This window comes from Bufo gargarizans, chromosome 4 (assembly GCF_014858855.1).
Source record: "Bufo gargarizans isolate SCDJY-AF-19 chromosome 4, ASM1485885v1, whole genome shotgun sequence".
NCBI lineage: Eukaryota > Metazoa > Chordata > Amphibia > Anura > Bufonidae > Bufo > Bufo gargarizans.
Genome location: NC_058083.1, coordinates 9965574 through 9992382, shown reverse-complemented (window position 1 = coordinate 9992382; position 26809 = coordinate 9965574). Strand labels below are relative to the sequence as shown.

General features: G+C 42.7%; 1 protein-coding gene across 3 annotated transcripts in view; it reads right to left on the bottom strand.

The window, feature by feature from the left end:
- Positions 1 to 2317: 2317 nt before the first annotated feature.
- Positions 2318 to 26809, bottom strand: part of HECW2 (HECT, C2 and WW domain containing E3 ubiquitin protein ligase 2) — a 215896-nt gene continuing 191404 nt past the window's right edge. For all 3 annotated transcript variants that reach the window (XM_044290314.1, XM_044290315.1, XM_044290317.1), the window contains 9 exons: positions 21874 to 21987; positions 19561 to 19713; positions 15043 to 15141; positions 11396 to 11525; positions 10744 to 10890; positions 9581 to 9695; positions 8314 to 8399; positions 6926 to 7038; positions 2318 to 5578 (listed from right to left, as the gene is read on the bottom strand). In XM_044290314.1, coding sequence (XP_044146249.1) covers positions 5467 to 5578; positions 6926 to 7038; positions 8314 to 8399; positions 9581 to 9695; positions 10744 to 10890; positions 11396 to 11525; positions 15043 to 15141; positions 19561 to 19713; positions 21874 to 21987 — 1069 coding nt within the window. In that variant the 3' untranslated portion in view covers positions 2318 to 5466. The remainder of the gene's footprint in view (positions 5579 to 6925; positions 7039 to 8313; positions 8400 to 9580; positions 9696 to 10743; positions 10891 to 11395; positions 11526 to 15042; positions 15142 to 19560; positions 19714 to 21873; positions 21988 to 26809) is intronic.

The following is a 26809-nucleotide window of genomic DNA, read 5'->3' as shown; positions in this document are numbered from 1 at the left end:
AGTGGAATTGGCCATTTAAATCAGTGGAACCAGTTTTTGTGTATACTATGGCGTTGCTAAGGTGGGGCCAAAAATCAATGTCTGAAATAAACCTACCAGACCATGACTTTAAAAACTATAAATGAATAAGAAGTAAAGTTATGGAAAAAGTAGTGCCGAGCATTCGCTTACCGGTAGTTTTACTACTGATTTATGTGCTCCGTTCCAGTCTGTAGTTGTACCAAGTGACCTCCTCACTCTGACTAGCTAAACCCAATGGCATCTCATGTGTGGACTGGAAGTTAGTCCCTCTGTGCATTCCTACGAGTGTCTCAATTTGATTCTTGCGTTCCATGGTCTCTACAAACAGCTAATCCCTGCTGATTAACAGACCTCTACAGATCTGGTGATGGCCTGTATGGTGAATATTGTCACCTTGGAGAACCTCTTTAAAGAGCAATTGTCATTTAATTTTTTAATGAATGAATAGTACAGGTAAATATAAGAAACTTTGTAATATATCTTATTAGAGAAAGATGCTTTATTGTCCTTTTATCGGACTCCACTTCACTAACACTCAATTCACTGTTCAGAGATGGTCTGCCTGCTCGCTGAAGGATCAGATTAGATAGAAAATAATGGAGAGTAGAGAGCGAGAAGAAGAAAGGATGGCTGCTGGAGACAGGCAAAAACACACTTACCGGTTTTTAAGTGATTTTCTGACTTCTAAACTTACCTCCCCACAATCCAGTGGTGTCTGTCTCTCCACCTAGCAGCCAGAGCACTGGTCTGTGCTATAGTGCTGGAGATGATCAGAAGCAGAATGGGCAGCTGTCGAGTGGACTTTCCAGAGGAGTAAAGAGGAGGAGTGTGCAAGAATCACACGGCCATTCCCATAAGGTGACCAGTCCTTTTTGCTTTCCTTTAGGCTGCGGCCTGTGAACTCACTTCTGTTTTCTGTCACCTTACTCCACAAACGCAATCTGGGTCAAGGCCATGCTGACTTATGTTGGGCCAGTGGGCTTTGCATGGTGTATGATGACAGGCAACTGTTTTAGATTTGTTGGTTCTAGTCAGTGATCTCTGCAGTTATCTTTACACTGTCTTAAAGGGGTTATCCAACCGCTATAATGACCACCCCAAGGCCCAGGCACCTCATATAGATTATACTTATACAGGGAGGGGGGGGGGAGACACACAGCCGATAGAAGGCCACAATGGGGGCGAGCCTCCCTAGTGTCGCCCGCGATGCTAGGGAGGCTCATCCCCATCACGGCCGGATGTTTTGATCCGCGCGACAGGGAGATGCAGCAGCGGGTGCCAGGGAGCGTGGTAAGCATAATCCCTACAATGAAGGGTCCCAGGCATTTGGGGGGGGGGCAAGGGGGGTCATTATAGGGGTTCGATAACCCCTTTAATTAATTGCTGGATTTACATCTAAACGGCTCAGTACTGCTATGTAATGTCCTCCATTACTGCTGCTTCGTCTCAGGGTGGGCTACAGAGAGTTAGGGCTGTTTCACACGAGCGAGTCCATTGCCGGAATCACGCTTCATGTGTGAGTGTGATCCTCCGCTCTGGACTTGCTGGAGCACACGGTATTATCATGATTTATAATGCTATGTGTCTCTGCTTGACCTTATTTCTACAGAATTATACTGACAGCTTTATGTCACTATGATTCTGCGGAAAAAAAGGCCATGCAGAGGGAAAACTGCTAAAAATGCCGGATACGAGTCATATAATGATCACAAATAGTGTTATTCCTTATGTACACACGACAGCCTGAAATGACAGCTACACTTTAAAATTTTGGTGACACATTTCCTTTAATCTGCCAGTTAAAACCAGATAACAACATCCTTGTTCTGTATTTTCTGCCTGAGCTGTTCTTAACAGCATTAAGAAAATTGCTTTACGGCAGCCCCATGGTCCATAGACATAATGGTCAGGAGGGGACCCTACTGACTTCTATGGGAGAGGTTTTTTAGGCATGCTCTGTGACCTGTGCAGAGGTCATGAGGGAGCAGATAAGCTGTGATATCACCTATTGTGAATGGTGGATCATGTCTTATCTATACACAGAGGTGGTATTATTACAGGCAGGATTAGAATGATAGATAATCAGATAACTGGAGTAAAATGATCTGTACAGACCAGGAAGTGGCCCTATAATTAGGCTTAGTCACCAGTGCAAAAAAACTGCAGGATTTTATGTTTTTTGTTTAAATATAGTGATATGGAAAATTAAAAATAACCATGAAAAATTATTTAACTACATGTTAAACATAAAACGAGATTTAAACTATAGGTCACTTTATGACGACACATTCCCTTTTAAACAAGCCCAAGATAAGGCAGATTTAAAATAAGTAAAGCAATTGAACTACACACAATGCCCACAGTAGATCTACACTCTGGGTGTGGGCATATAATACACAAGGTCGATAAGGAAAAAAAAGTAGATAAAAAACTTTTTTATTGAAGGTGCCAAATAATACATACAAGCACATTTATGCCGTTATAGAAATGAAAGCTTGTTTTTAAATGTTCATCAACATTTGAAATATTCCCTTGTAAATAGTACAGTAGCGGTATAAAAATAACCAAATGTATTCTCTTCTGTATGGCAATGCATTTAGTTGTCAGCATACTGTATACAATCTGTATTATGATCATTTAACCATTGCAGATGAAAACAGGTCTCATATTCAGTGAACTGTTTTGTTTTTTATAAAATTTTTGGAAACGATATTGCATTAGTGATTAGGGGGAGAATTACTGTTCTTTTCTATACAGATGATACACAAAACGATCCGTCATACAAAAACAAGAACCATGCTAAATGTTACAGTGCCTGACTTGACATAAATCATAATCCTAGCTCATACATCTTTAGGTCCTCGCTAAGTATGTCCTTAGACATGGAACCAGGACTGATAGTCCTAATATCAGCATTCACATTGGGCCTGGTGTGGGTGTAATTTCAGTAGGAGATAAGCGGCTCAGCTCTGCTGATGCTCATCTCTGGAAGAACTGTAGACTGGAATAGAAAACTCCATTCTATTGGATCCTTGATGCTTGTCGAAGCCAGAAGGATCTACCAACACTATCTAGGGATAGGACATGTTGGGGTCGGGTTAGTAAAGCTTCCTTCGTACTGCTCATACTTGATTTTCACAGTAGGAGACCCGCTGCCCACCAGAAAATGGCATTTATTTACATACTCACATGTACAAAGCTTTTGTACGCATTTCAGGATAATGTGCCGATATCAAAAGTCCGTTATTTATGAAACATTCATCAGTACTTATACATTACAAGAAAATACAGGGACCCAAGATGCTTTTCCCACTTGAGAAAAAAAAAAAAACGCCTTACAAACCTGCTCAATAAAGCAGACCGTGGAATACAGAGTGACAAATGTATTTATAAATACCAAACTATATCTAGTAAATAAATAAGAAGAATAAAATGCATGTGTCAGGACTATTATGCAGTTACTATGTTATTATGCCATTAAAGCCTTAAAGGGGACCTCCAGTCCAGTTCGTGATGGACAGCAACATTTAAAGGGGTTTTTGAGGCAGAAATATATGAAGGACTATCATCAGGATAGGTCATCAGTATGTGATAGGTCCATCTCCTGATAAGCTGTTTAAAGAGGCAGTGGTGCTCCATTGACTGTCGCGGCCTCCTCGCACCTCACCACGCACAGCGCCGTACATTGTATAGTGGCTGTGCTTGGTATTGCAGCTCAGCCTCATTCACTTGAGACCGAGCTGCACCTAGGCTACGTGACAACACTAGCCAAGGAAGAGGCCACGGTGCTAACAGGCATCTGTCGCCATGGCTTCTCGCATGATTACTATTCAAATACTGTAAAATGCCAGGGCTGATTGTTTTCTTTTTAGCATAGTGACAATGACATGAGCCTCCTTTAGCAAACCTGGCATTATTTGCATGCAAATTAGCCTTTAGGAGCAATAGGGGAGTTGCGCCCTCTGCACTTCGAGCACAGCAGCCACCATAACCGCTGGGTTTCTGCTGTTTTACACAGTAGAGGCCCGAGGCTGTCTGCAATCGGTGGTAATGCCGATTGCGGACATGTAACCCCTCAGATGCCCAGGTGAAATATGACCACGGCATCTGGGAGTGCTAAAACCGAGAGCCTCTAGGTGTAACAGCAACGCCCCCATTGCTCCTTAAGGCTCATTTGCATATATTAAAATAGGATTGAGCGAATTGGGTTCGGATTTCTGTATCTGAACCCAATTTGTTTAAAACGTAATATGGACTCTGTCCTACTGTAAAATGTATGCCCTCTTTGGAGGTCTTTTCGAAGTTTCTGCAAATATCGTGAGACTTACTTCGTCTCATTTCTATCATGTGTCAGTTGGTTTCCTTGCATAAATTACGGAGCTGAACTCAGCTTCGTGCCTCATTATTGTAAAAGCAATCAGAACCAAAATCGCTCAACCCTATATTAAAACATCATTTTTCTCAGCAATGCGGACACATATGAACATGGGACCAACACAGATGTCTTCAGCTGCCAAGTGCACATGGAACAGGTCAGTCAGTGTCATAGGTACAGATCTGCTGACAGATGCCCTTTAAGAAATGAAAGCTGAGCTATGATTAGTTACTTTGGGCGACGATTCCAGATTTTCTATTACATGGTTTAGAAATCATCATCATGTCCTGTTCTCTACCTGAAGATTCAGTTTAAGGCTTTCTATAATGTTCACTTCCATAATACTGCTTCACAGATTCCTGCTTCCTTATGCAATTTTTGTGATTTATAATAAATTAAAAATAATTGCAAATAATGACCATATCAATCAAGATACATAAAGATATAAGTGACTGCAACATTTGCAGATGCACAGAATAAATAAGACAGTTTACAATACGCTCCATTATGTATAGTGCTGGCATATGGGTGGATGATTTGAAAACGGTGGTGACATACAGATGTGTAGAAAGCAGTAACATCCATGTCAGTTTGTTCAAGAACTATACATTGATCTAGAGAATGTGCAGGCCTTTTTTTGCATGTGTTAGATCAGGTAAATCTGATAAAGTCACTAAAAGAGGTCGTAGATATAAACATGCATAGGTTTTGACACATATTAAGTATTCAGTTAATCTGACCGATAAAGACTGAGATCGGCTAGTGTAACAAAACTGAAGATGCGTACCATGCAAGCACCTAAACATTACCTGTAGAAATTGGAATGCATTATATAAGTCTACGGCCATTGATTCCAGTGTGCACTATTTTAATATTATTAGTCATTTCCACTGTGATCCTTGATGCAATTCGTCCTTATAGTCTTGGCCGCTGACGTCTTCTTGTTGTATGTATTTTTTTTTTTTATACCTCTGTGGCTATATCCACGTAAGTTCATGGATTTAGAAGCTTCTTGTTACAAAACGAGGGTCATTTTTGACTTTTAGGGTGATTTTGTGACGTCTGTAAGACTATTCAAGGCCGAATGTACTTGTTTCCTCTACGGCTGTTAACAGTTTCTCGTACAGCATAGAAAATGAAGGATATGGCGGAAGATCAAGGCGATTAAAACACGTATGGGCTCTGCAAAAAGAAGAAGAAATAGAACCTTCAGTTTATTGTTTTCATATTCTGATACGTTGTAATAAACTAATTGTTATGGGTGTAACCGTCATCCGAATCTGAAATGATCCCATCCATAAGGAGAACAGTGAATGCCGTTCTGAACTGTAAGTGAGGATCACTTCAAGTAAAGCAATTTATTTAAGGAGAACCTCTCAGTGTCCCTGGCAGCGAAAGGGCTAATCTGTATAAAAGAGTAGGAGCTACTACCTTTACTTCTAGAAAAGTAAAGGTTGTCCAAGACCTCTGGCTGTTTTTGGGCTTTCAGTTTCAGGTTGGGACCAGTTGACCTTACTTGGAGCGTCAGGGGAACTAATTTCATTGGGTGGATGAACACCAATATACCTGCTTGAATTTGGCATGGGTGGCAGACCCCTGGATCACTCTCCCACAATGCCCCTGTGTCAAGTTTGGGACAAGATGAAGTCATTTTACAATATCACAGGATGCACTAGTTTCATCCCGCTAAGGGATAATGCTACATTACCAGAGGTGTATAGAATGTATGAATCAGACATAGTTTGAAGCTTTGAGCTTTCGTTTCAGTATCTGCAGCTCCGCCATGTAATGGAGCTGCAGGAGAACACAGAGAACCTAACTATAGGACTCTGCGACTGCGCTAGGCAGTACAATTTGGCTTGTATCCAGACTCTGGACAACTTTTAACCTTAGCACTTTTTGTTGCACCTTGTCTATAAGATGCTATCAGTTCTGCAAAGAGTAGGCACGAGGGCTGAACCCCCCAAGTGTCCTAGATGTGAGAAGGAAGGGGCGCATATAATGCAAGATGAGGAAGTGTTGTCTTTTGGGACCCTACTGGATGGATACTCTGCAGCTTATTCTTTGGGTCGTGGGGATTTTGGGTAGAATGTTGTACCAGGGCCACACGGTCATCGCCTTGCATTGGTTGGGGACCGATTCCTCAACCTCAACAAAATATATAGCCAAAATATATAATTTTATTAGGGCTGCTGTCTACACAACTGTGGCAAACGGTGTTTGGTGCTTTTTTTTTATCCTTTGAACAGAATACCCGTTAGGTGAAGTATGGCTGCATTTTGTAATAGGTAATATTTACCATTTTATCCAGACATTATCATCTTTTTTGTTAAACTAAAAACTAAGAGCCTGAACCATAAGTATATTCTTCATCTCTTGCCTTGTCTGACTTCATATTTTCCAATGTACCCCTTGCTGTATAACCGGGGAGAGCATGGAGGGATACCGGGTTTTTAGTTGTTGTGTAAGTAGGTTATAAAAAATCAAAACAGGATAATAATAATTATATGCTAAATCTGTGTTGATTACCTGGGAAGAGCAGTTATTTTCCCCCATTTTTCCACACAGAATCGCCGGGGCCCGTTGCTGCCTCTGAGAGATGCAAAGCCTTCGTATGGGATACTGGATGTACCTGTTACAAACTGCCAAAAAAGAAAGAATAAAAAAATCTATAACAACAAAACCTCCTGGAAATACAGTAGATAAAGCGATGATGATTATACATGATATGAGAATAATATCCGTATAATAATAAAAAGTGGAGGCAAAGACCTGATCTCAGACTTCTTCGTGACGTCATCATTAGATGTCAGAGCTGTTATCAGGTTACTGGATGGTGATATGTATTCTCTGCACTGGAGCACATACTGATAGAAAGGGGCGGTTATCTAACTTCGTGGTAGATGTGTCATGGGGTCTGTCACTGGGAAATTCATTGGTAAACCAGGTACACTGTCTTGTAGGTCTAGCTCAGCTGAATGTAATGATCTCTTTCACTTAGTGATCCATTGCTTTATTCTGGAGGGATAAACCCCCACTTTTAATCCATATGCAAATGAGCAGTTAAGTGCACTGAGGGTTGGCCCAAGCCTATATGTGCACCCTGGCTCCTCCTGCTTCCTCTGACAGCCCCTCCCTCTGGATTGGCAGGGACAGGTTTCTGCTTAGTCATCTCGCCTGGCCATGTCCATCGAGAAGGAGAGGAAGGGGGCTGGCAGAGAAAACAGGAGGAGCAAGGGTACACATAGAGGCTCGGGCCCTCCCTCAGTGCACTTACCTTCTTATTTGCATATGGATTAAAAATACTTTTTCTGTAGAATGAAGCAACGGATCACTAAAAATTAGGTATAATCACAGTCATCTGAGCTGGACATACAAGGCAGTATGTCTGGCTCAAAGGGGTTTTCTGGGATTACTATGGCATACTCCTGTATGTACTCGCCTATGCTTTTTTTCAGTTTTGACCCTCCTGACCCATTTTCACCATGTAAACAAATCACTCTGGTTGTTTCCATTCTATATGTAGCAACTCCTGTTGCTTTATCCAACCAGAGGTGGGACCCGCACCTATCTGACATTGGTGGCATATCCTAGTGATATGCCTCCAATGTGCCAGATGATAGAACATGCTGACACTTTTGGCTTTAAGTCTACATCTGTGCAGTACTTCATTAAAACGTGGCAACAACAAGCTTTTTGGTGCATCTTGAACACCTTCTACACAGTACATACGATCGTGTTCACCTTCTTTTTACTCAAGACTACAGCTTACTACATATCAGTAAACCTTCACTTTCTACCCACTTGTGTTAGCCCTGCCCATTTTCAGCCCGAGACACAGCAAATTTGCTTAAATTGTCTCTGAAAATCAGGGACAGTCCTGGCAGATTCGGGACGGTTGGCAACTATGCACCTACCTGTAACAGTCGCAGACGTTGCTCGTTATTAAATCTTTCAACAGCCGCCCAGAACCACCGAATAACAATGTGATTGTCATGGTAACCTAAGGGCAATAAAGAGGTAACAGGTCAACTTCATTAACCTCTATTACACCAATGTGGCATTTTGTTTTTATTTTAAGACGGTTAGTGGCTACCTATTGACATTTTGGCCTTTGATATATAAAAAATTAGAAATGTGCCATCTATAAAACCCTCCTTCCACCAAACTACAAAAAAATCATGACTATTCTATTTTATTTAAGTGCATTAATAGGAATTCTCAAAGATAATATTAGTCTTGGCATTGCTCCCTTTAAATAATAACCTGCATGGCAGAGAGGCACATCTTAGATTCTCCATAGCCCATAGGCAGGGGTGAAACCTCCATTGCGGTCATAGCGGCTACTACAGGTCCGGGCTTGACTAATGATTACTGTGTTTTCTGTTTACTAGCAGACGAGGCCCAGCCCTTAATGGGTGACAAACATAAGAGCCAGACTCGTGTGGCTGCATTCTACAACCTTCATTATTATCTGCAGCCATGGACAGCTTTATGTGCTCCGTTCACTGGGGGAACCGGGCTAGGTGAGTATTACTTTTTATTTTTATTTTATTAATAACACTACAGGGACTACACTAGTATAAGGGGGTCACTAAGTAGGCACCACTACTGTAAGGGGGCACTAAGGAGGAATTCTACTGTGTTTGGGTATTAAAATTAATTCTACTGTGTGGGGGCACAAGGGGCTATAATTATTGTGTAGGGGCAGTAACGAGGCATTCCACTGTGTTGGGGCACAAGGGGGCATTACTACTGTGAAGAGGGGGCACTAAGGGGGAATATAGAGTCCAGGCAGCGTACTGTAAGGTAAGCACTTGACTCCTTCTCCTGTCCAGTTCTAGTAAGGATATTATTTTCATATTTTTTACATGACTGAGTGGGTGGGAAGGAAATAAGGCAAGATAGGACTAGCTGTGGAGAAGTTGCTCAGGATGGGGAGCGCATTCAAAAATTTGCTATGGGGCCCAGCGTTTTTTACTTATACTCCTACACATAGGTTACTTTTTATATCGTTCCCTCTTCATGGAGAAGTTGTGATGCTAAATGTAGATTAGAAAATTGCTATTATAAAATTCCCTGACAATCTTCCACAAACCAAAGCTAAGCATTGAAAGTGAAGGTGTAATTCAGAACAGCTGGATTACTACAGTATGGTGGAAACATCACTGAAGGTTCCTTTACCTCCTCTGTATTCTGTGTTGTTTCTCCAATCACCCAAATCAATCTCTGCTGTTCCCGCTATAACTAGCTCAAGTTCCCTTGCATCAAAAACTGATACTAGGCGAGCGTCTACCACCTGCAAAAAGCAAGGAAATGAAAGACATTCTGAGGCCTCCTAGAACATTTTACTATTTATATTTTGTGCATTTTAACAACAGAAAGAAACTTGAATAAGTCAAAAGCAATTTTACACACTTCATTACACAAACATTGTGTAACAGGGCTGTCTTACACTGCCATCTGCCTCTTCACTCTGACCAGCCCCAGCCAGAGTCTTTATTCGTACCATTTTATTGGTACATGCTCCTTTTTTTAATTACATTTTTTTTGGAGTGGAGAGTTAACCAAAAAGCGGCAATTTTGGCACAGACATGATAAATAACATTATACAGTATTTTTATATTTTGGACATTTTCAGAAGTGGCACACCAATTATGTTTATTTTTATATTTTCTCTATATCTATATGCTATGGGCTATATGAGGGGTGCAATGGCCAAGATCACCTCAAATCCTGGAAGCTGCAGGTAGCTAGCAGCTATGACAAAACATCAAATCACGGAATCGGCGGTGCATTGGAGTGGTAAGTAGTGGTGAAATGATCTTCCTTCCACAGGTTGTCTGCAAGCTAGCATTTAGTTATAGCCCTGGAAACCCCTTTAAGGGTCCATTCACACGTCCGTTGTTTCTTTCCTGATCTGTTCCGTTTTTTGCGGAACAGATCTGGACCCATTCATTTTTAATGGGTCCTGAAAAAAATCAGACAGCACAATGTCCGATTTTTTTTCAGGACCCATTGAAAATGAATGGGTCCAGATCTGGTCCAGATCTGTTCCGCAAAAAACGGAACAGATCAGGAAAGAAACAACGGACGTGTGAATGGACCCTTAAAAAGAGTTGACTGCAATGTACTCGTGAGAGATGCAGGTGCTTGGCTGACACAGGAAATGAGCTCCTGCCCGCCCACAGAAACAGAGAGATAAATCTCCAGAGAGGTGAGTAAAAAAAAAAAAGGGTGAAAATTACACTAGCGAGCAGCATTTTTTTGATTTTGTAATCCACTTTATTAAATGCCAATATAGGGACAATATCTTTAATGTAAACTTTTAAAATAAATAAACTTACCTCATAAAACCCACGCACAAGACTTTCCGTCTGCTGTACAACACCTCTTTCAATTCTCCACTTTACCATTTTTTCAATGTATTCCTTTTTATTCTTCTCAGTCACTACTATGTTAGCTCCCCCTGGTTTGAGCTCGCGTTCTGTAATCTTAAAAATATATATTTTTATCCTGCATTGTCAATCCTTAGGCATATGGCATAAGACTGTATGCAGATTAGTGGTGCATAAGAGAGAATCTTTCCACCAAACTGCTTTTAGGGGAAAAACCCCACAAGGAGGAAAGCAATGCAGTCGGCCAGAGTTCCCAAAACCAAGGGGCTACATACCGTGCCTAGCCAAGGGGGATCCTATAAACTTGTATGAAAACAACTTGAGTTAAAATGTTTTAGCAATGGCAGCCATCTTATTGTAGCCTAGCATAAACGCGCTCTGTGTATTTTCACATATTTCTAACATGCTGTTAGCGTATATACTGTGTATAACACTGTTCTCCACTGAGTAATAGCCAATTCATTTCCATATAGTAATACACAATTAATTATGTTTTATGCTTCTTTGACTATTATACATTTTGCTCTATACTGTGTAATTTTTTTATATTTAGATGATATATACAATATAATATGCTTGTGGCTTCTAGGACTTTCCTTACCTGACCAAACACTTCTTCATTGACAGTGAACGTTAGATCTAGAATATCATGGATATCATTATCTTTCATCCACTGTAGACTCTGATGGAACTCTTCGTCAAGGTACTCCAAGTCACTCAGGTCACAAAGTCTGCAAAAATATAAAGTACAGACAAATGAATATACAGATCAACACTATTGTATTGAATGAGGGAACCAGCAGATTTTTATTTTATGTTTTTATGTTTCAAAACTACTTAGGCCTCTTCCTCAGGCATCTTGTAAGACTGTATCTGAAGATTCACATAGTTATACACCAAAGTACATAGGAATAATGTGGTAGATGAGAGAAGTGATGTAAAGCAGATCAAAGTGGAGCAGGAAACAAACAGTTATAGCAGTAAATTGTTGTAGCAGTTATAGATTAGGAGTGTGAAAGTTTTATTGTCCTATAATAGATATCCATTCCATTGAATGCACTGAACCCAGGAGGTCTAAGGGGAACATTCTGTAAGAGATGTAGAAGAACATAAATCCATGAGACACAGTCATTCCTGATCTATATGTGTCATAGGTCGTCATGAGCTTGTATTCCCAGATTGTCCTGTCCTTCTGAGGTCTAAAATTTCCTTTTAATATCAACACTTTCATGTTTGTGATGTTATGGTCATGGCTTCAAATTTGTTTCTCTACAGACAAATACTTCCATTCTTCTTTTATTGTGTGGCGATGAGAGTTCATTCTTGTTCTAAGCTTATCAATTGCTGATCAGATGTTGTCCGACACCCTGTATCCTCATCGATCTGCTGTTTGGGAATACGGTAGCTCCAGCATTGGAGGCAGACAACTCCTCCAACTCATCACTACAGCTCTTCTCTGGGAGCAGTGCTGCAATAACGACTTCAGTCCACTACAATCAGCAAGTCATGGCCTATTCTGAAGACAGGCCATTACTTAATGAAAGGAGGACAACCCACTTAAAGAGAACCAGTCACTACACTTTTGGCCACTAGCTCACCACTATGCCATTATACATGCTCTCACTCATAGGATCCTTATTTCGCAGTCAGGGCTGGTGCGTGGGGGGGGGTTCAAACTGGGCAATTGCCCAGGGCCCCAATCCTCTAAGGGGTCCCCTGCTTCAGGCCCCCTGCTTCAGATCGTTGAACAGTTGGCAGTGTTGGCGTTGGGGGGGGGACTGGGCAGGGCCCCGATCCTCTAAAGCGGGCATGGCCAACCTGAGGCTCTCCAGCTGTTGTAAAACTACAACTCCCACCTGCTGTAGGCTGATGGCTGTAGACAGTCTAAGCATGCTGGGAGTTGTAGTTTTGCAACAGCTGGAGAGCCTCAGGTTGGCCATCTCTGCTCTTAAGGGCCCCCTGCTTCAGATTGCTGAACTGTCGGGACTCCAGAGTAGGGAACTTCCCTGCTTAGGAGTCCCTGCTCTGACTCCATATATGGCTATGTCTATATACAGAGTCAGTGCTATGAACATGAAGGGGGTATCCCCAAGCATTGTCAGTATGCTTGGGGACATTCTGTGTATTTAAGTCTAATTTAGCCTCTATTTTTTTAATGTTTCTGTGGGGATTCGAACTCAACCATGTACATTAAAGGCAACAACCTTAGCCTCTGAGCTATCGAGCTCAATGCTAAACTATTGCTTAAGTTTCTCTTGCATTAGGTATTCATATATGGCAGAAGTATTTTATTTTAGATTTTTTTTGTAATTGTAAAAAAACGTATGGCACAAAATAAATATACTAAATAATTACTAATAAAAAAATATAAAATGATACCTCTGATATATATGAATGCATAATACCGTACGTGGGAAACTACTATGAGGGTTTTTAGCCATAATATGGTTACAGTAATTTAAAAAGGACCTTTCATGGGTACAGACATTATGAAATAACTAGCAGGTTATGTAGGGCATAGTGCAGAGATGTAATATCTCTTACTAGTTTGCCTGGGCGCCACTCCGTTCACCCGTTGTGCCCCCCGTTTACGTTTCCCGCTTGGTATGCTAGAGCATCACAGCCAGGGAGAAAAAAAAAAACTCACCTTCTCCCTGGCTGTAACGCTCTCCGCTGCGATGGGACGGCGCTACAGCCGGGGAGAAGGAGACACCCATTGAGAAACAGGGCAGTCTTCTCCTCCCTGTACCGATGCTATTCATTAGCATACCAGGCAGGAAACGTGAACAGGGGTCACACCGGGCGAACTGAGTGGCGCCCAGACAAACTAGTAAGATATATTACATCCCTGCACTATGCCCTACATAACCTGCTAGTTATTTGATAATGTCTGGACCCATGATAGGTCCTCTTTAACATGGAGCTCTATAGGTCAGTGTTTAAGGTTCTTGCCTTTACTGAAGATGGTTGTAAGTTCAAATCCCCACAGAAGCATTTCTAAACTAGAGGTTAAATAAAAATGTAATTCTCAGGGTGTCCCCAACAGGGAAAAGTTTGATTTTATAAAAAAAATAAATGGAGAAAAACATTATCATAAAATATTATCAAATAACACCCGTATTATTCCACGCCAATCTTTTTAACTTTAACCAGTATTTTTGTTGGGAAAGGTGGCAACCCTAGCAGCACCCCGCTCAGGACCTCTACAGGACCACTTACTGCAGCAGGCCCAGCCTCAGTAAGCCTCATCATCTTATCGCAATATTCTGACCTTCATAATTTTTTACTTCTATGGAGATGAGTGGGGGCTTATTTTTTGCGGGATGATCTGTCGTTTTTGACAATACCATTTTAGGGTGTATATGATGATCACTTTTTATTCAATTTTCTTGGGAGATAAAGTGATGAAAAAATGGCGAGTCTGACTTTTTTTTATTTTTTTCTGTTACGCCATACACCATATGGGCTAACTTTTTTTTATATTTTAATAGTATAGACGTATTCGCATGCGGCGATGCCCATAATTTTATTTTCTTTTTTGTTTATTTTTATTTTGGGGAAAGTGGGGTGATTTTTCTTATTTATTTATTTTTTTATAATTTCAAAACTTTTTATTTTATTTTATTTTTTTTATTACTTTTTGTTAGGTCCCCAAGTGGACCACAACTTGCAATCAGATTGCAACTTCTACAGAATAATGGAAATTGTTCCATTAGTCTGTATAGAAATCACTATATCACAGTTCAGTGCTGCCATCTAGTGGCTTGAACTGGGATATACTAACAATGAGCCTGGAAGTCTAGTACAGGCTGCTACTCATTTTTCGAACAGGGTGCTTTCCCCAATCTCTGCTGGGGGAAAGCGTGCCTGAACAGGAATCCTGCGCTTCCGATTTTTAACACTCTTAGATGCTGTGAGTGAGGGGAACTCATTGCTGTGAGGGGAGGGGGCATGTGGCGTATTCTGGGGCCATTAGGGTGCAAATCTGTGTGAGGAGCTTTATGGGGTGTAAATCTGTGAGGGAGGGCTGGAATCGACAGAATGTAACTGTGTTGTTAGTACATTATTACAAGATTTGGACCCCACTTTTGATTTTGCCCAGGGCCACATTTTGTCTACAACCGGCCCTGTTCGCAGTGAAGCACATGCGCTGAATGGCACATTCCACATGTAAACATTTCTTTGCAGTCAAACAATGCAGCAAATATACCATATTCATTTACACAATATATTTTATAGTAAACTCACATTCGAAGAAGGGCCTTGTAAAATGGACGTGTGAAAAAGGCATCTAGCAAGTACTGATGTATGAGAGCTAATCCCAGGATACGACCACTGAATCTAAACCTGGAACAAAAACGTATTTTAGGAGTTATTAAATACAGAAAACATACCTAAATGTATCAAATGTACATATCATAATTACCTATCATAGAGTGACTAGCGCTAAAACGTACAAATTAAAAGAAGATTCCCGACATTGCAAGATAAAGTTGTTATGTAGCCGATAATACGTTTATAAATGTTTTATTTCAAGTGTTGTTCACTTGTCCACTAGCAATAATCATATATAGCTGCAAAAAGCAAAAAGTTACATACAGAATCCACAGACTATAGAACAATGGTAATATAACTACTGGATATATATAAATAATATGACCATGTTAATAGCTTTTAACTACTGTGTATATATCTATAGTTATATATCTAATATATAAAGCTGTGTGTGTGTGTGTGTGTGTGTGTGTGTGTGTGTGTGTGTGTGTATGTATGTATGTATGTATGTGTGTCCGCTAAAGGAATCTGCACCATTTACAATCACAAAATTTGGCACACAGGTACATCAGGTGTCCGGGACGGTTTTAGAACAGGTGTCAGCTCTCTAGGATGTACCGTTCCTGAGATATTCCCTAAAGATGCATTAGCCAATAGAAGCTTGGTCACATGACCCTTAACAGCCAATAGAAGCTTGCAGGCCATTAGCCTCCACACACACAGTTTTACTCCAGGTTTCCATAACAACCAACCATTTTTCTTCACTGCTGTTGGTCAGCTTTAAAGGAAATCTCTAACCAGGATAATCGCTATTGAAGTAAAGCCATGGCCTAATAGCACTTAGTACCTTATTTCAAGATGTGCCTTTGTTCCAGCAATAGATGTTTTCATTCTCTGAAAATCCAGTTTATTTGGTATGCAAATGAGCCAGTAAGAAGGAGCCCAGAGGGGCGTCACTCTTGCAGGAAGGAGCCCAAACACACCCCCTGCCACAATGTGTCCACCCTCAAAAGACGAACTTAAAACCCTGCCCATTGGTCCCACTAAGCCATGCCCCTGATCCGGTTAGGTCACGCCCCCTCCCACTCTTTAGCCGACGAGGATTGAAAAAATGAAGGTAAAAATCAACTTCTGTCAGCTGCAGGGGTTGGGAGGGAGAGTGACTTTCTCTCTGCAGCTCACACTCAGACAGCACAGTGCTGCAGTCTCAGAGTGAGCTGTTCAAAAGGACACACCCCCGATCCAGTTAGGCCATGCCTTCCCCCACTCCTCAGCCGACATAGATTGAAAAAATGAAGTTAAAAAGCAACTTCTAGGTCCCGCTAAGCCACGCCCCAATCTGGTTAGGCCCCTCCCACTCAACCAACAGGGATTGAAAAAATTAAGTTAAAATCAACTTCTGTCAGCTGCAGGGGTGGGAGGGAAGGTGGCTTTCTTCCTGCAGCGGCACAGTGCTGCTGTCTTAGAGTGAGCAGTTCAAAAGGACATACCCCTGATCTGGTTAGGCCACGCCCCCTCCCACTCCTCAGCTGTGAAACTCACTGTTAAAGGGGAAGGCTGCTGTAAAGGTCAAATTTAAGGGGGTGGGCTGCTGTGGAGGTCCAATTTTAAGGGACAGGGCACTGTGGGGGTGGGGTGGGGGGCAGTGTTAAGGGGTGGGGGCTCTGGAGGTCACTGTTAAGGGGGCGGGGTGCTGTAGATGTCACTGTTATAGTGGATAGCATTGATATCTTTTAACGACACACACAAACATGAAATTAAGTAGATTAAATACACCCGAACGAAGCCGGGTCCTTCAGCTAGTATATATATATGTAAATATAAAAAACTATATTAGGAAGTTGTCTCCTCTCAGACATTAATGGCCTATCACTAGGATATGACATTAATGTCAGGTGGGTGCAGGTCCCACCTCTGGGGCCCTCTCCTATCTCCAGACCAGGCCACCAAAGTGAAGGAGAACACACCCCACCAGCGTGGCTACTCTCCATTCACCGCTATGGGAAATTGGAGCTCATCATGTACTAGTACAAAAATATAAATACGTTATTGAATTGATTACAATGCATATATAAGGAACGCCGGGGTAGCGCCATCCTGGTTTTGGACATACGGGGCTCGCACTGGTAGGTCTCTTCTCATTAGCTATTTACACAAGTTTCACAAGGTTTAGTGTCACGGTGCCTGGCCCTGGGGTCTTTCTGAGTATTCGCTGGGAACCCCCTGCAGGCTTTGTGTTTTCAATATACAGCCATGTAATGCATGAGACCAACCTTTAATTTATTTATTGATTTATTTATTATATACTGATGAGAAGTTGGTGATATTACAACATGTATGTGTAGCTGATGTCCCACCAGGGTGGTGTTCTTTTCTGCCCACTTGTTTTTAATGACAACATCCTTTATATATGCATTGTAATGAATTCAATATTTATATTTTTGTACTAGTACATGGTGATCTCCAATTTTTTGTAGGTTTTGTGTTTCCATTGGAAGCTGGTACTTTTGACTTTTGATAAGTTGATCCTCGCATTTTTGCCGCAATATGATTTGCATGTGCTAACTTTAGTCGGGGCATGAGGATCCCTTTTGGTTTTTCTTTTCACCGCTATGGGAGTACGGAGAATAGCTGAGCGCTGGCTCTGTACTTCTGGCAGTCCCATAGTGGTGAATGGAGAGGTGGTTGTACACGCCCGCTGTGCTCCCTTTTGCTTTGGGGGCATCATTCTGGATATAGGAGTGGGTCCTAGAGATGGGACCTGCACCTATTTGACACTGATGGCATATTCTAGCGATATGCCATCAATCAGTCAATGAGACAACCCCATTATCCCCCTAGTGACTAGCCTTTTTTGGGCATCAGTGACAGATTTTTTTTATTGTTGGATTCCAAGAGCTATAACTTTTTTATTTTTCCGTCTATGTACGGCTTGTTTTTGCGGGGCCATGTCGTTTTTAATGGCACCATTTTGGAGAACACATAACTAACTGATAAACTTTTATTAACTCTTTCTGGGGAGAAAGGAAAAAAACTGCAATAATGCTGCTTTAGTTATTAATTTTACAGCTTTAATTTTTTCAAAAAGTAACATGATAACTTTATTCTCTGGGTCATTACCATTAAAGCAATACCAAATACATTTAGCTTTTTTTTAACATTTTACTACTTTTGCACAATAAAACCCCTTTTAAAAAAAAATATATCATATATATATATATATATATATATCTATACACACACACTGTATATATATATATATATATTTATTTTTTATTTTTTTTTGCCTCGCCACAGCCCAAGACTCATAACTTTTTGATTTTTCTTTCTACATAGCTGTGTGAGGGCTAGATTTTAAAGGGTCAGTTTGTACATTTTATACTGATCATTTTGGGATACATAACACTTTCCGATTGCTTTTTATTTATTTATTTTTGTGGCGAATAAGCAAAAAATAGCAATTCAGACTTTATATTTTTTACAGCCTTCACCGTACGGGATAAATTACACAATAATTATATAGTATGTATTGTTACAGAGAAGGCAATACCAAATATTTGGAGGGGATTTTATTTTTGCAAATTTTTTTCCCCATATATAACATGGAGAATTAACAGACAATTTTCTGATCCCTCTCACACTGTACTGCTTAGCAGTACTTTGTATATACTGTCAGTATTATACTGACAGACACCAGCATGTGTGCGTCAGAGTGGTGCAGCCTGCTAGGCATACACTACAGGCTGGCCTGGGCCCTTTATTAGGCTGAGGCTGCCATGCACAGACATATGAAATTGAGATTGTGGGGTGCCAATGGGAGACAGAAGGATCTCCCAATGTCTAAACCACTTAGATGCCGTGGCTGTCTAGGGGTTTAAACTGGCTTCTCCTATTAAAGAGGGAGCCCTTCTCGCGTGTGAGGAGACCCATGTAGTGCTTAGACTAGGCCAACGTAAAAAGGCATATGGGTGGTCACTAAGTGGTTTTAAGGGGTCCTAACAATTCTTCTCAATAATGGTTATTTTTGTAATAAATGTCTGATTGTGATGGTCCCAGTGGTCCAGCAATCACTAGAACAAGGGTCCTGAGCCCCCCTTACACCTCACCCGACGGCTGCAATGAGGAGGGGATTTCAATGAAGTGGTGGTCAAGCAGTAGAAGTCTGTGACCGATGGAGTGACAGGGGGAAGCTGCCCAACCACCACTCCATTCAAACGTATCCTCAGTAAGGATGAATAGTGCCCTCAGGATGCATGTTCTAGGACTGATGGGGATTGCAGAGGTGACGCCCCATCAAGCAGATATTTATCCTGTGGATATATACTATTATTTGCCTCTTGGTGCCTTTATGCCAGGTTCTCCACTGGCAGGTTTGGTGCAGATTTCTCCATTATATCCTACATGTACAGTAAATGAATGCATCCTCGGATACAGTACTCATAAGAAATCTCCCCACTGCTTTCAGTTTACACATACAATGTGAACACTTACCATTCGTGATGATTGTCGACAAATGCAGACATTGGACTTATTTGTACTGTGTAAGTGTCATTTGCTGAATACTCAAATAAACCGTAATATGGATTAAAGAGCTCTCTAGACACGAGGAAGAAGAATTCCCTGGATGGTCCACTGTAATCCAACCTTCGATGGAAAAGGAAACACACATTTAGCAGAGTCGTCTTGTGAAATAATACGGCGTATAACAGTTATTCTTCCACACAGGCCGGATAAATGCTTCTGCTAATACTGAGGGCTGGACAAAAGTTACTCTATGATCGGTTATATATATTTATATATATAAACTTTTTCCAACTTGGAAAAGAGCAGTAGGGCTCATAACCAACTGCTGCCTCATTAGGACAGGGGGAAAGGACACCTGTTCTATGGATCGTGGGGGTCCCAGTGGGCTGACCCTCACTAATAATTTACCTTCACTTTAACCCCTAAAGTACCTGAAGTTCTATTTTAACGTGTAGGCCACAGGAATTTTTTTGTCGCATATAACTTATAGACTTTTATTAAAGGGGTTCTCTGACTTCAGCAAGTGACATTTAATACGTAGAGAAAGTTAATACAAGGCACTTACTAATGTAGTGTGATTCTCCATATTGCCTCCTTTGCTGGCTGGATTAATTTTTCTATCACATTATACACTGATTGTTTCCATGGTTACGACCACCCTGCAATCCAGCACCAGTGGTCGTGCGTGCACACTTTAGGAAAAGGCCTATTTGCACTCCCACGATCCTGGCGCATTTTCCTATAGTATGCAAGCACGACCACCACTGCTGGGTTACAGGGTGGTCGTATCCCTTGGAAACGAGCCATGTATAATGTGATGGAAAAATGAATCCAGCCAGCAAAGGAAGCAATATGGACAATCACAATACATTAGTAAGTGCCTGGTATTAAAGCTATCTACATGATCAATGTCATTTGCTGAAGTGAGACAACCCCTTACTATTTTTTAGGGTATTGATGCCATAGTTTTTTTGCACTTTACATTTACGATGTTCTCCATGCGGCATAACTAGGATGTTACTTTTATTTTGTGGGTCAGTACTATTACAGAGATACCAAATATGAATAATTTTAAAGGAGCTCTGAACCCGGACATACCTCCATTTTCACCCCGGCAGTCCCCCTGACATGAGTATCAGAGCAGTTCATGCTCCAATGCTCTCCTTTGCCCGGCGCTAAATCGCGCAGGGCAAAGGCATTTTTTGGAGATCCGGCGACGTACCAGGGCTCTCCATGGGGCTGCCAGGAAACCCGGTGACGTCACCGGCACTGATGGGCGGGATTTAGCGCTGCCCTAGCCAGTAAAACGGCTAGGGCAGCGCTAAAGCCCGCCCATCAGAGCCGGTGACGTCACCGAACACACTACCGGGCGGACGTTTCCGCCCGGCAGTGTGTTATTGAAAACAAAAGAGAGCGATTTAGCGCAGGGCAAGGGAGCGCATTGGAGCATGAGATGCTAGGCTCAGGGGGGCTGCCTGGGTGAAAATAAGGGTATGTCCGGGTTCAGCTCTGAACCTGGACAACTCCTTTAATTTTACTACTGTTGCACAATAATAACATGCCTCATGCAGAGGGGGAACAAAAGGTTTTTATGTCACCGTGTACTAACATTTTTTTCTGTGTACGTTCCGTTTTTTTTTATGGATATGTGGAACCATTCACTTTAATGGGCTCGCAAAAAAAAAAGGGAAATTACTCCATGTGCATTCTGTGTCCGTATGTCTGTTCCGCAAAAAAAATAGAACATGTCCTATTATTGTCTGCATTGCGGACAAGGATAGGACTGTTCTATTACGGGCCAGCTCTTACGTTTCGCGGAATGCAATTTGCAGAACGTAAAACATCCAAAGGTCGTGTGCATGAGCCCTAATAGACATACAGTCAAGGCAGGCGGGGGCTAATGGAGACAGAGGGAGCTCCCAACTGTCTAGATGCTGAAATCGCTATTTACTGTAGCATCCAGAGGGTTAAACAGCCGGGTTCGGAGTCCTCTATGATCCCGGCAGTTACAGCGTAAGCCTGGCATCAGTCAGTGCTGGGCTCCCGCGGTGTTCATGCAGCTGATATTTGCCCCATGTGGAAACTCAATGTCATGGCTTTGATAAAATCAGAATTGCACTTCAGTGAAGTGGTGAAATAACCAATATAAATATCTGCCACACTGTTTTACATATCCCATCAAAAAAACACCTCTGTGTGCTTTCATATAAAATCAGAGGCACAGTACGGGCAATGGTGGACTATGGGCACCAGATTATAGACACTTCTTGTAGCACTTACCCCTCCTCTCCAACAAAAGTGACGTATAGCTTATTTCTTTGAAGATCTTTCCTTGAATACCCCATTATTTGGTTGAAGGCATCTTCTAATAAGTGATCTCTTCGTATTATTAATCTGCAATAATATGAATAACAGTCCTTTTGTAGATTTATGCAGAAAAAAAAATATTTCATGTACTCGCTACCAAAACTGGCAAGTTAGTATCTCTGTTGGTGCTCTAAAATTTAGCATGGGCAAAAGCTCAGTTTTCCCCCTAATTTGAATACTAAAGACGTAAATAATATTTTAAAGTATTAGTCTGTTCTATCTTATTTTAACATAATCTAAGACATTTTTATTTTTTCAGTAATTACAAATCAGAGGAAAAAAAAAAAAACGCTCACCACTATACATTCACATCCTTTGTGATCAGTGCATGGAAAGCTGCGGATGACGGGCACGATTAATCCTAGTGAGAGAATCCAGCGCTTACATGCATCAACGTCTTCAGTCCATTGCCGGAGGTGTAGGTCGGCCAGTAGTGGCGCTGGATCAATGCATTTAAGCGCTGTATTCTCCATCTAGAATTACAGACTTGAAATACATGATTTTTTTCTAATCTTCTTTGAAGTGTAAAGAGTAGTCCCAGACTAATATCCAGGCATCCGGGGAGGTAGATGTCCCCAGCAATTGTCCTCAGTGGTGTGATTCTGTGTTATCTGCCTCTAGGTTTAGTGTAGAGACCCATATAGCAACTAGTGATGGACGAACATCGGCCAAGACGGTTCTCGAATGCGAATGAGCGTTCGTGATCAAATGTTCGTGAACCGGGCGTTAGCATCGCGCCTATTGACTTTAATGACTTTAATAGCAGGCATACCTGAAAAACCATTCAGGTCATATTTCCAGCCACCAAATACAAACTATGAGTGCACAAATCGTCCCACAACATGGACAGTGACATACCAGAGGGGGATCATTGTCAAAAATTCCCACACAAAATATGTATTTTAATCAGGGGCCATTTTTATCCGTCTTAAAGGGAAACTCTCAAAATTTCCTATCGGTTTGATGTATCCTGCAGAGTCCATAAAAAAACAGCATACGTTAATGTACATTTTTTTTTCTACCATGGAACTGTATGGTGAACGGACGCCACTGTACGGCATCAGTCTGAGGCATCTGTTAATGCATACATTTTTGGTATGCATTAAATGAATGGCAAAAAAAGGATGTGAACCCAGCCCTAGTATCAGAATAAGCACCAGTACACAGCGGAGCAGCGTGGCGGAGAGGGGAGGCCGCCATGTACTGACAGAGCGCTACTTGGTCCTGGTGGTCAGGGATGAGGACTGTGGTTCCCAAGGATCATTTTCTACTGGGAAATACAGGGCACAGTATAATACACTAGAAACGATATAATCTAAAGATATTAGCCCTACCCCCGAATAATAATACAATTAGGTGATCATTTATTATATAGGAATACGTCTATATTAGGTGTATTTCTGACACAGATTGTGGCGCAAAGGTCCTTAGCACCGCAATCTGCATATTTTTCCCACTCATGTCAGGTCTAAAAAAGGATGGCGTGGGCAGGGAAAGGGATACAGTTATGGCCATCCAAATATTGGATACCACCACCATACATTGACTGCATAACACATAGCGGCACCCCGATGCTATTGGTTCCCGCAAGATGACATCCGGCCTAGGGGGCGTGGTGTTCTCTTTTTCAGCGGCAGTGGAGGGCGGCTGCGCTACGGCTGTTCCAGTGCCGCAGGCTACGTGCTGCACGCTATGTGTGTCTGTAAGCGCTCCCGATTAATCGGTGGCAGTAAAAGTCACCAGAGAAACACGTCAAGCGAAAGATAGACTGCTTTCCCTGAATCATGGAGGGGAGAGCTTTGTAGTCTATAGGAGACAAAATTAGGTAGCCGTTCTATATAGTCCCAGGTGGGAGCACAGACTGATGTTAGTGACCGGACTACTGATTAATAGGGGCTGATGGAGGTATACATATCACAATAAGTCCATCCCTTCTTTTGGTTTTGGTCATTAGTCTGCCCCCTCTGGTGACATATATATAGTCTTGGGTTAGGCCAGCTATACATGTCCAAATGTAGTGGGTGCCACCTAGGATAGTGTACATGTCTAGTTTATATGTGTATCTGAGAACCTCCACACGTTCTTTTTTAGATAATTTAATAAAAGTTATATTATAGCGACCATAAATATCATAGTGAAATGTATAAGAGGGCACAGTACAGGGAATGACTATGGGCACTGCACAGGATGTGGTAAGAGGGAACAATGCAGGGTATAAGGGGGCACAGTACGGGGTGAGGGGCACAGTACAGGGTGGGAGGCACAGTCACATGACCCTGTGACATTAGAAGGTCCTTAAGGTAAATGCGGTTCATACGCCACCATAATAAGAGGCAGAGGAGTGAGACAGGGGTGTGATTATGTGGCTAGAGATAAAAAATTTAACTGTCGGCCAGTACAGGCCCCAAAAATTAGGCAATAGGCATTCACCTGACAGCAAAGAACTTTGGATTCTGTGGCTGGAGGTACATTAGGTGGTCACAGGATAAATATGTCTGTCGGTCAGTATAGGCCCCAAAAATTAGGCATTCACCTGACAGCAAAGGCCTTTTATGCCGCTGTATATACATAAGACAAGGACCATTCTTTGTTCTGGTTGATGGCGGTTATGTGTGGGCTGGCATGAGGAAATTAAATTACACGTGGTCATCACACGTGGTCATCCTCCGAGATCCATGCCTCATTCATTTTTAAAAACATGAGGTAGTCCACACTGTTGTGAGCTAGGCGAGTGTGCTTATCAGTCACGATCCCCACTGCAGTGCTGAACGTCCTTTCGGACGTTTAGCACCCGATGTAGTCGGACACCTGTCGGTCTAGGCATTCCCTGAGGCTGGATCCGGAGGGCGGCTGTCGATGGGTTGGCTGCAAGAATGATCTCATATCTGAAGTGACCAACACACCTTAAACCGCCCTCTTTTTGCAGGCGCGGTAGGATTGGTACCCGCACCTGTGTCGCTGTGGGTAGAAATCCCTCTGCCAGCGTCCGCAACAGCAGAATGCAGCATCTCTCGCAGCAAGGCCTGGAAATGCTGCATTCTGACAGCCCTCTGTGATGCTGGTAACATGTCCGCTATTTTGTGTTTGTACCTGGAGTCTAAGTAGGTTGCCACCCAGTACAGGTCAATGACCTTTATGCTTTTTATACGGGGGTCCCTCTTCAAACACTGGAGCATGAAGGCCCACATTTGCACTAAACTGGAAGCTGTGGAGCGCCCTGGCTCCTGCTCATCGCCCAGGAGAAGGTCGCCCTCGGTCTCCTCCCCCCAGCCACGGACAACACCAGGGATCCCCGAAAAGTTTAAAGCCTGCTCTTCTTGCTCCTCCTCCTCCCCCCAGGCACCATCATCCTCTGACTACTCTTCATACTCCTGCTGACTTGTCTCAGATGGAGTAGCCCCCCATGAAATCCATTCATCATTGCGACTTCCTCATCTTCCAGCTCCTGCTCCTCGACGGCTTGATCAATGACACGATGCAATGCACTCTCCAGAAAGGCGGCGTAAGGTACGATGTCACTGATGGCGCCCTGGCTGCGACTGACCAGTTTGGTGATCTCATCAAATGGCCGCAGAAGTCTGTATGCGTCGCGCATGAGCAGCCACTGGCCTGGTGAAAAAACCAAGCTCCCCAGAACCTGTCCTGCTGCAGAGTTCGTACAAGTAGTTGTTAACGGCACATTTCTGATGGAGCAGCCTATCAAGCATATACAAGGTGGAGTTCCGGGGCGTCGGGCAGTCACAAATCAGACGTCTGATGGGCAGGCCATGGCCGTGTAAGATCTTCTAAAATGGCCAGAGATTTCCCTAGCCTGCTGCAAGACGTCCTGGATCACGGGTTATTTGGCAACAAATTGCTGCACGACTAAGTTCAGGACGTGTGCCATGCACGGCATGTGTATCATTTTGCCCTGTTTTAGCACGCTCAGCAGATTGGCACCATTGTCGCACACCACTTTACCAACTGTCAAATTGAGCGGGGTTAGCCACTGATCGGCCTGTGACCGCAGAGCTAAAAGCAGTGCAGGACCTGTATGGCTCTTGGCTCAACAGGCACAACAGTCGCAGCACAGCATGGCAACGTCTCACCTGGCATGTCGAATAGGTTCTGGGAAGCTTGGGGGGTGCAGCAGAAGAGGCGGTAGCTGTGGAAAAGGAGGAGTCAGCAGAGGAGGAGACGGAGGATGGAGGAGGCGAAGAAGAGGCAGGCCTGTATGCAATCCATGGCGGTAACACCAAATCCACATGGGTGCCATGAATTACATGCTTGACGGCCGTCAGAAGGTTCAGCCAGTGGGCAGTAAAAGTTATGTACCTTCCCTGCCAGTGTTTGCTAGACCACGTGTCTGTGGTCAGATGTATCTTGGCACTGACACTGTGTGCCAGAGATATATTTACTTGCCGCTGAACGTGGCCATATATTTCAGGTATGCCCTTCTGGGAGAAATATTTCCTACTGGGGACCTTCCATTGCGGTGTGCCAATGGCCACAAATTTTCTAAAGGCCTCTGTGTCCCCCAATTTATATGGCAGTAGTTGGCAGGCTAGCAGTTCCGACAAGCCAGCAGTCAGCCGTTCGGGCAAAAGGGTTATCCAGCGTCACTATTTTTTTACGCTTGAACATTTGGGCCACTGAAGCCTGCCTTGTGCCAGATGAACGCAACGACGGCACGGTGGAAGGTGGAGTGGAGGACAAATGGGAGGAGAAAGAGAAGAGGCAGGACGTGGAGCGCCGGGAGTGTGGCTTTGTGGGTTCTGACGGCGTTGCTCCCACTGGGCTCGGTGATGGGAGGCCAGGTGCCTTCTTAAGGCGGTCGTCCCTAGGTGAGTGTTGGGCTTACCGCGACTTA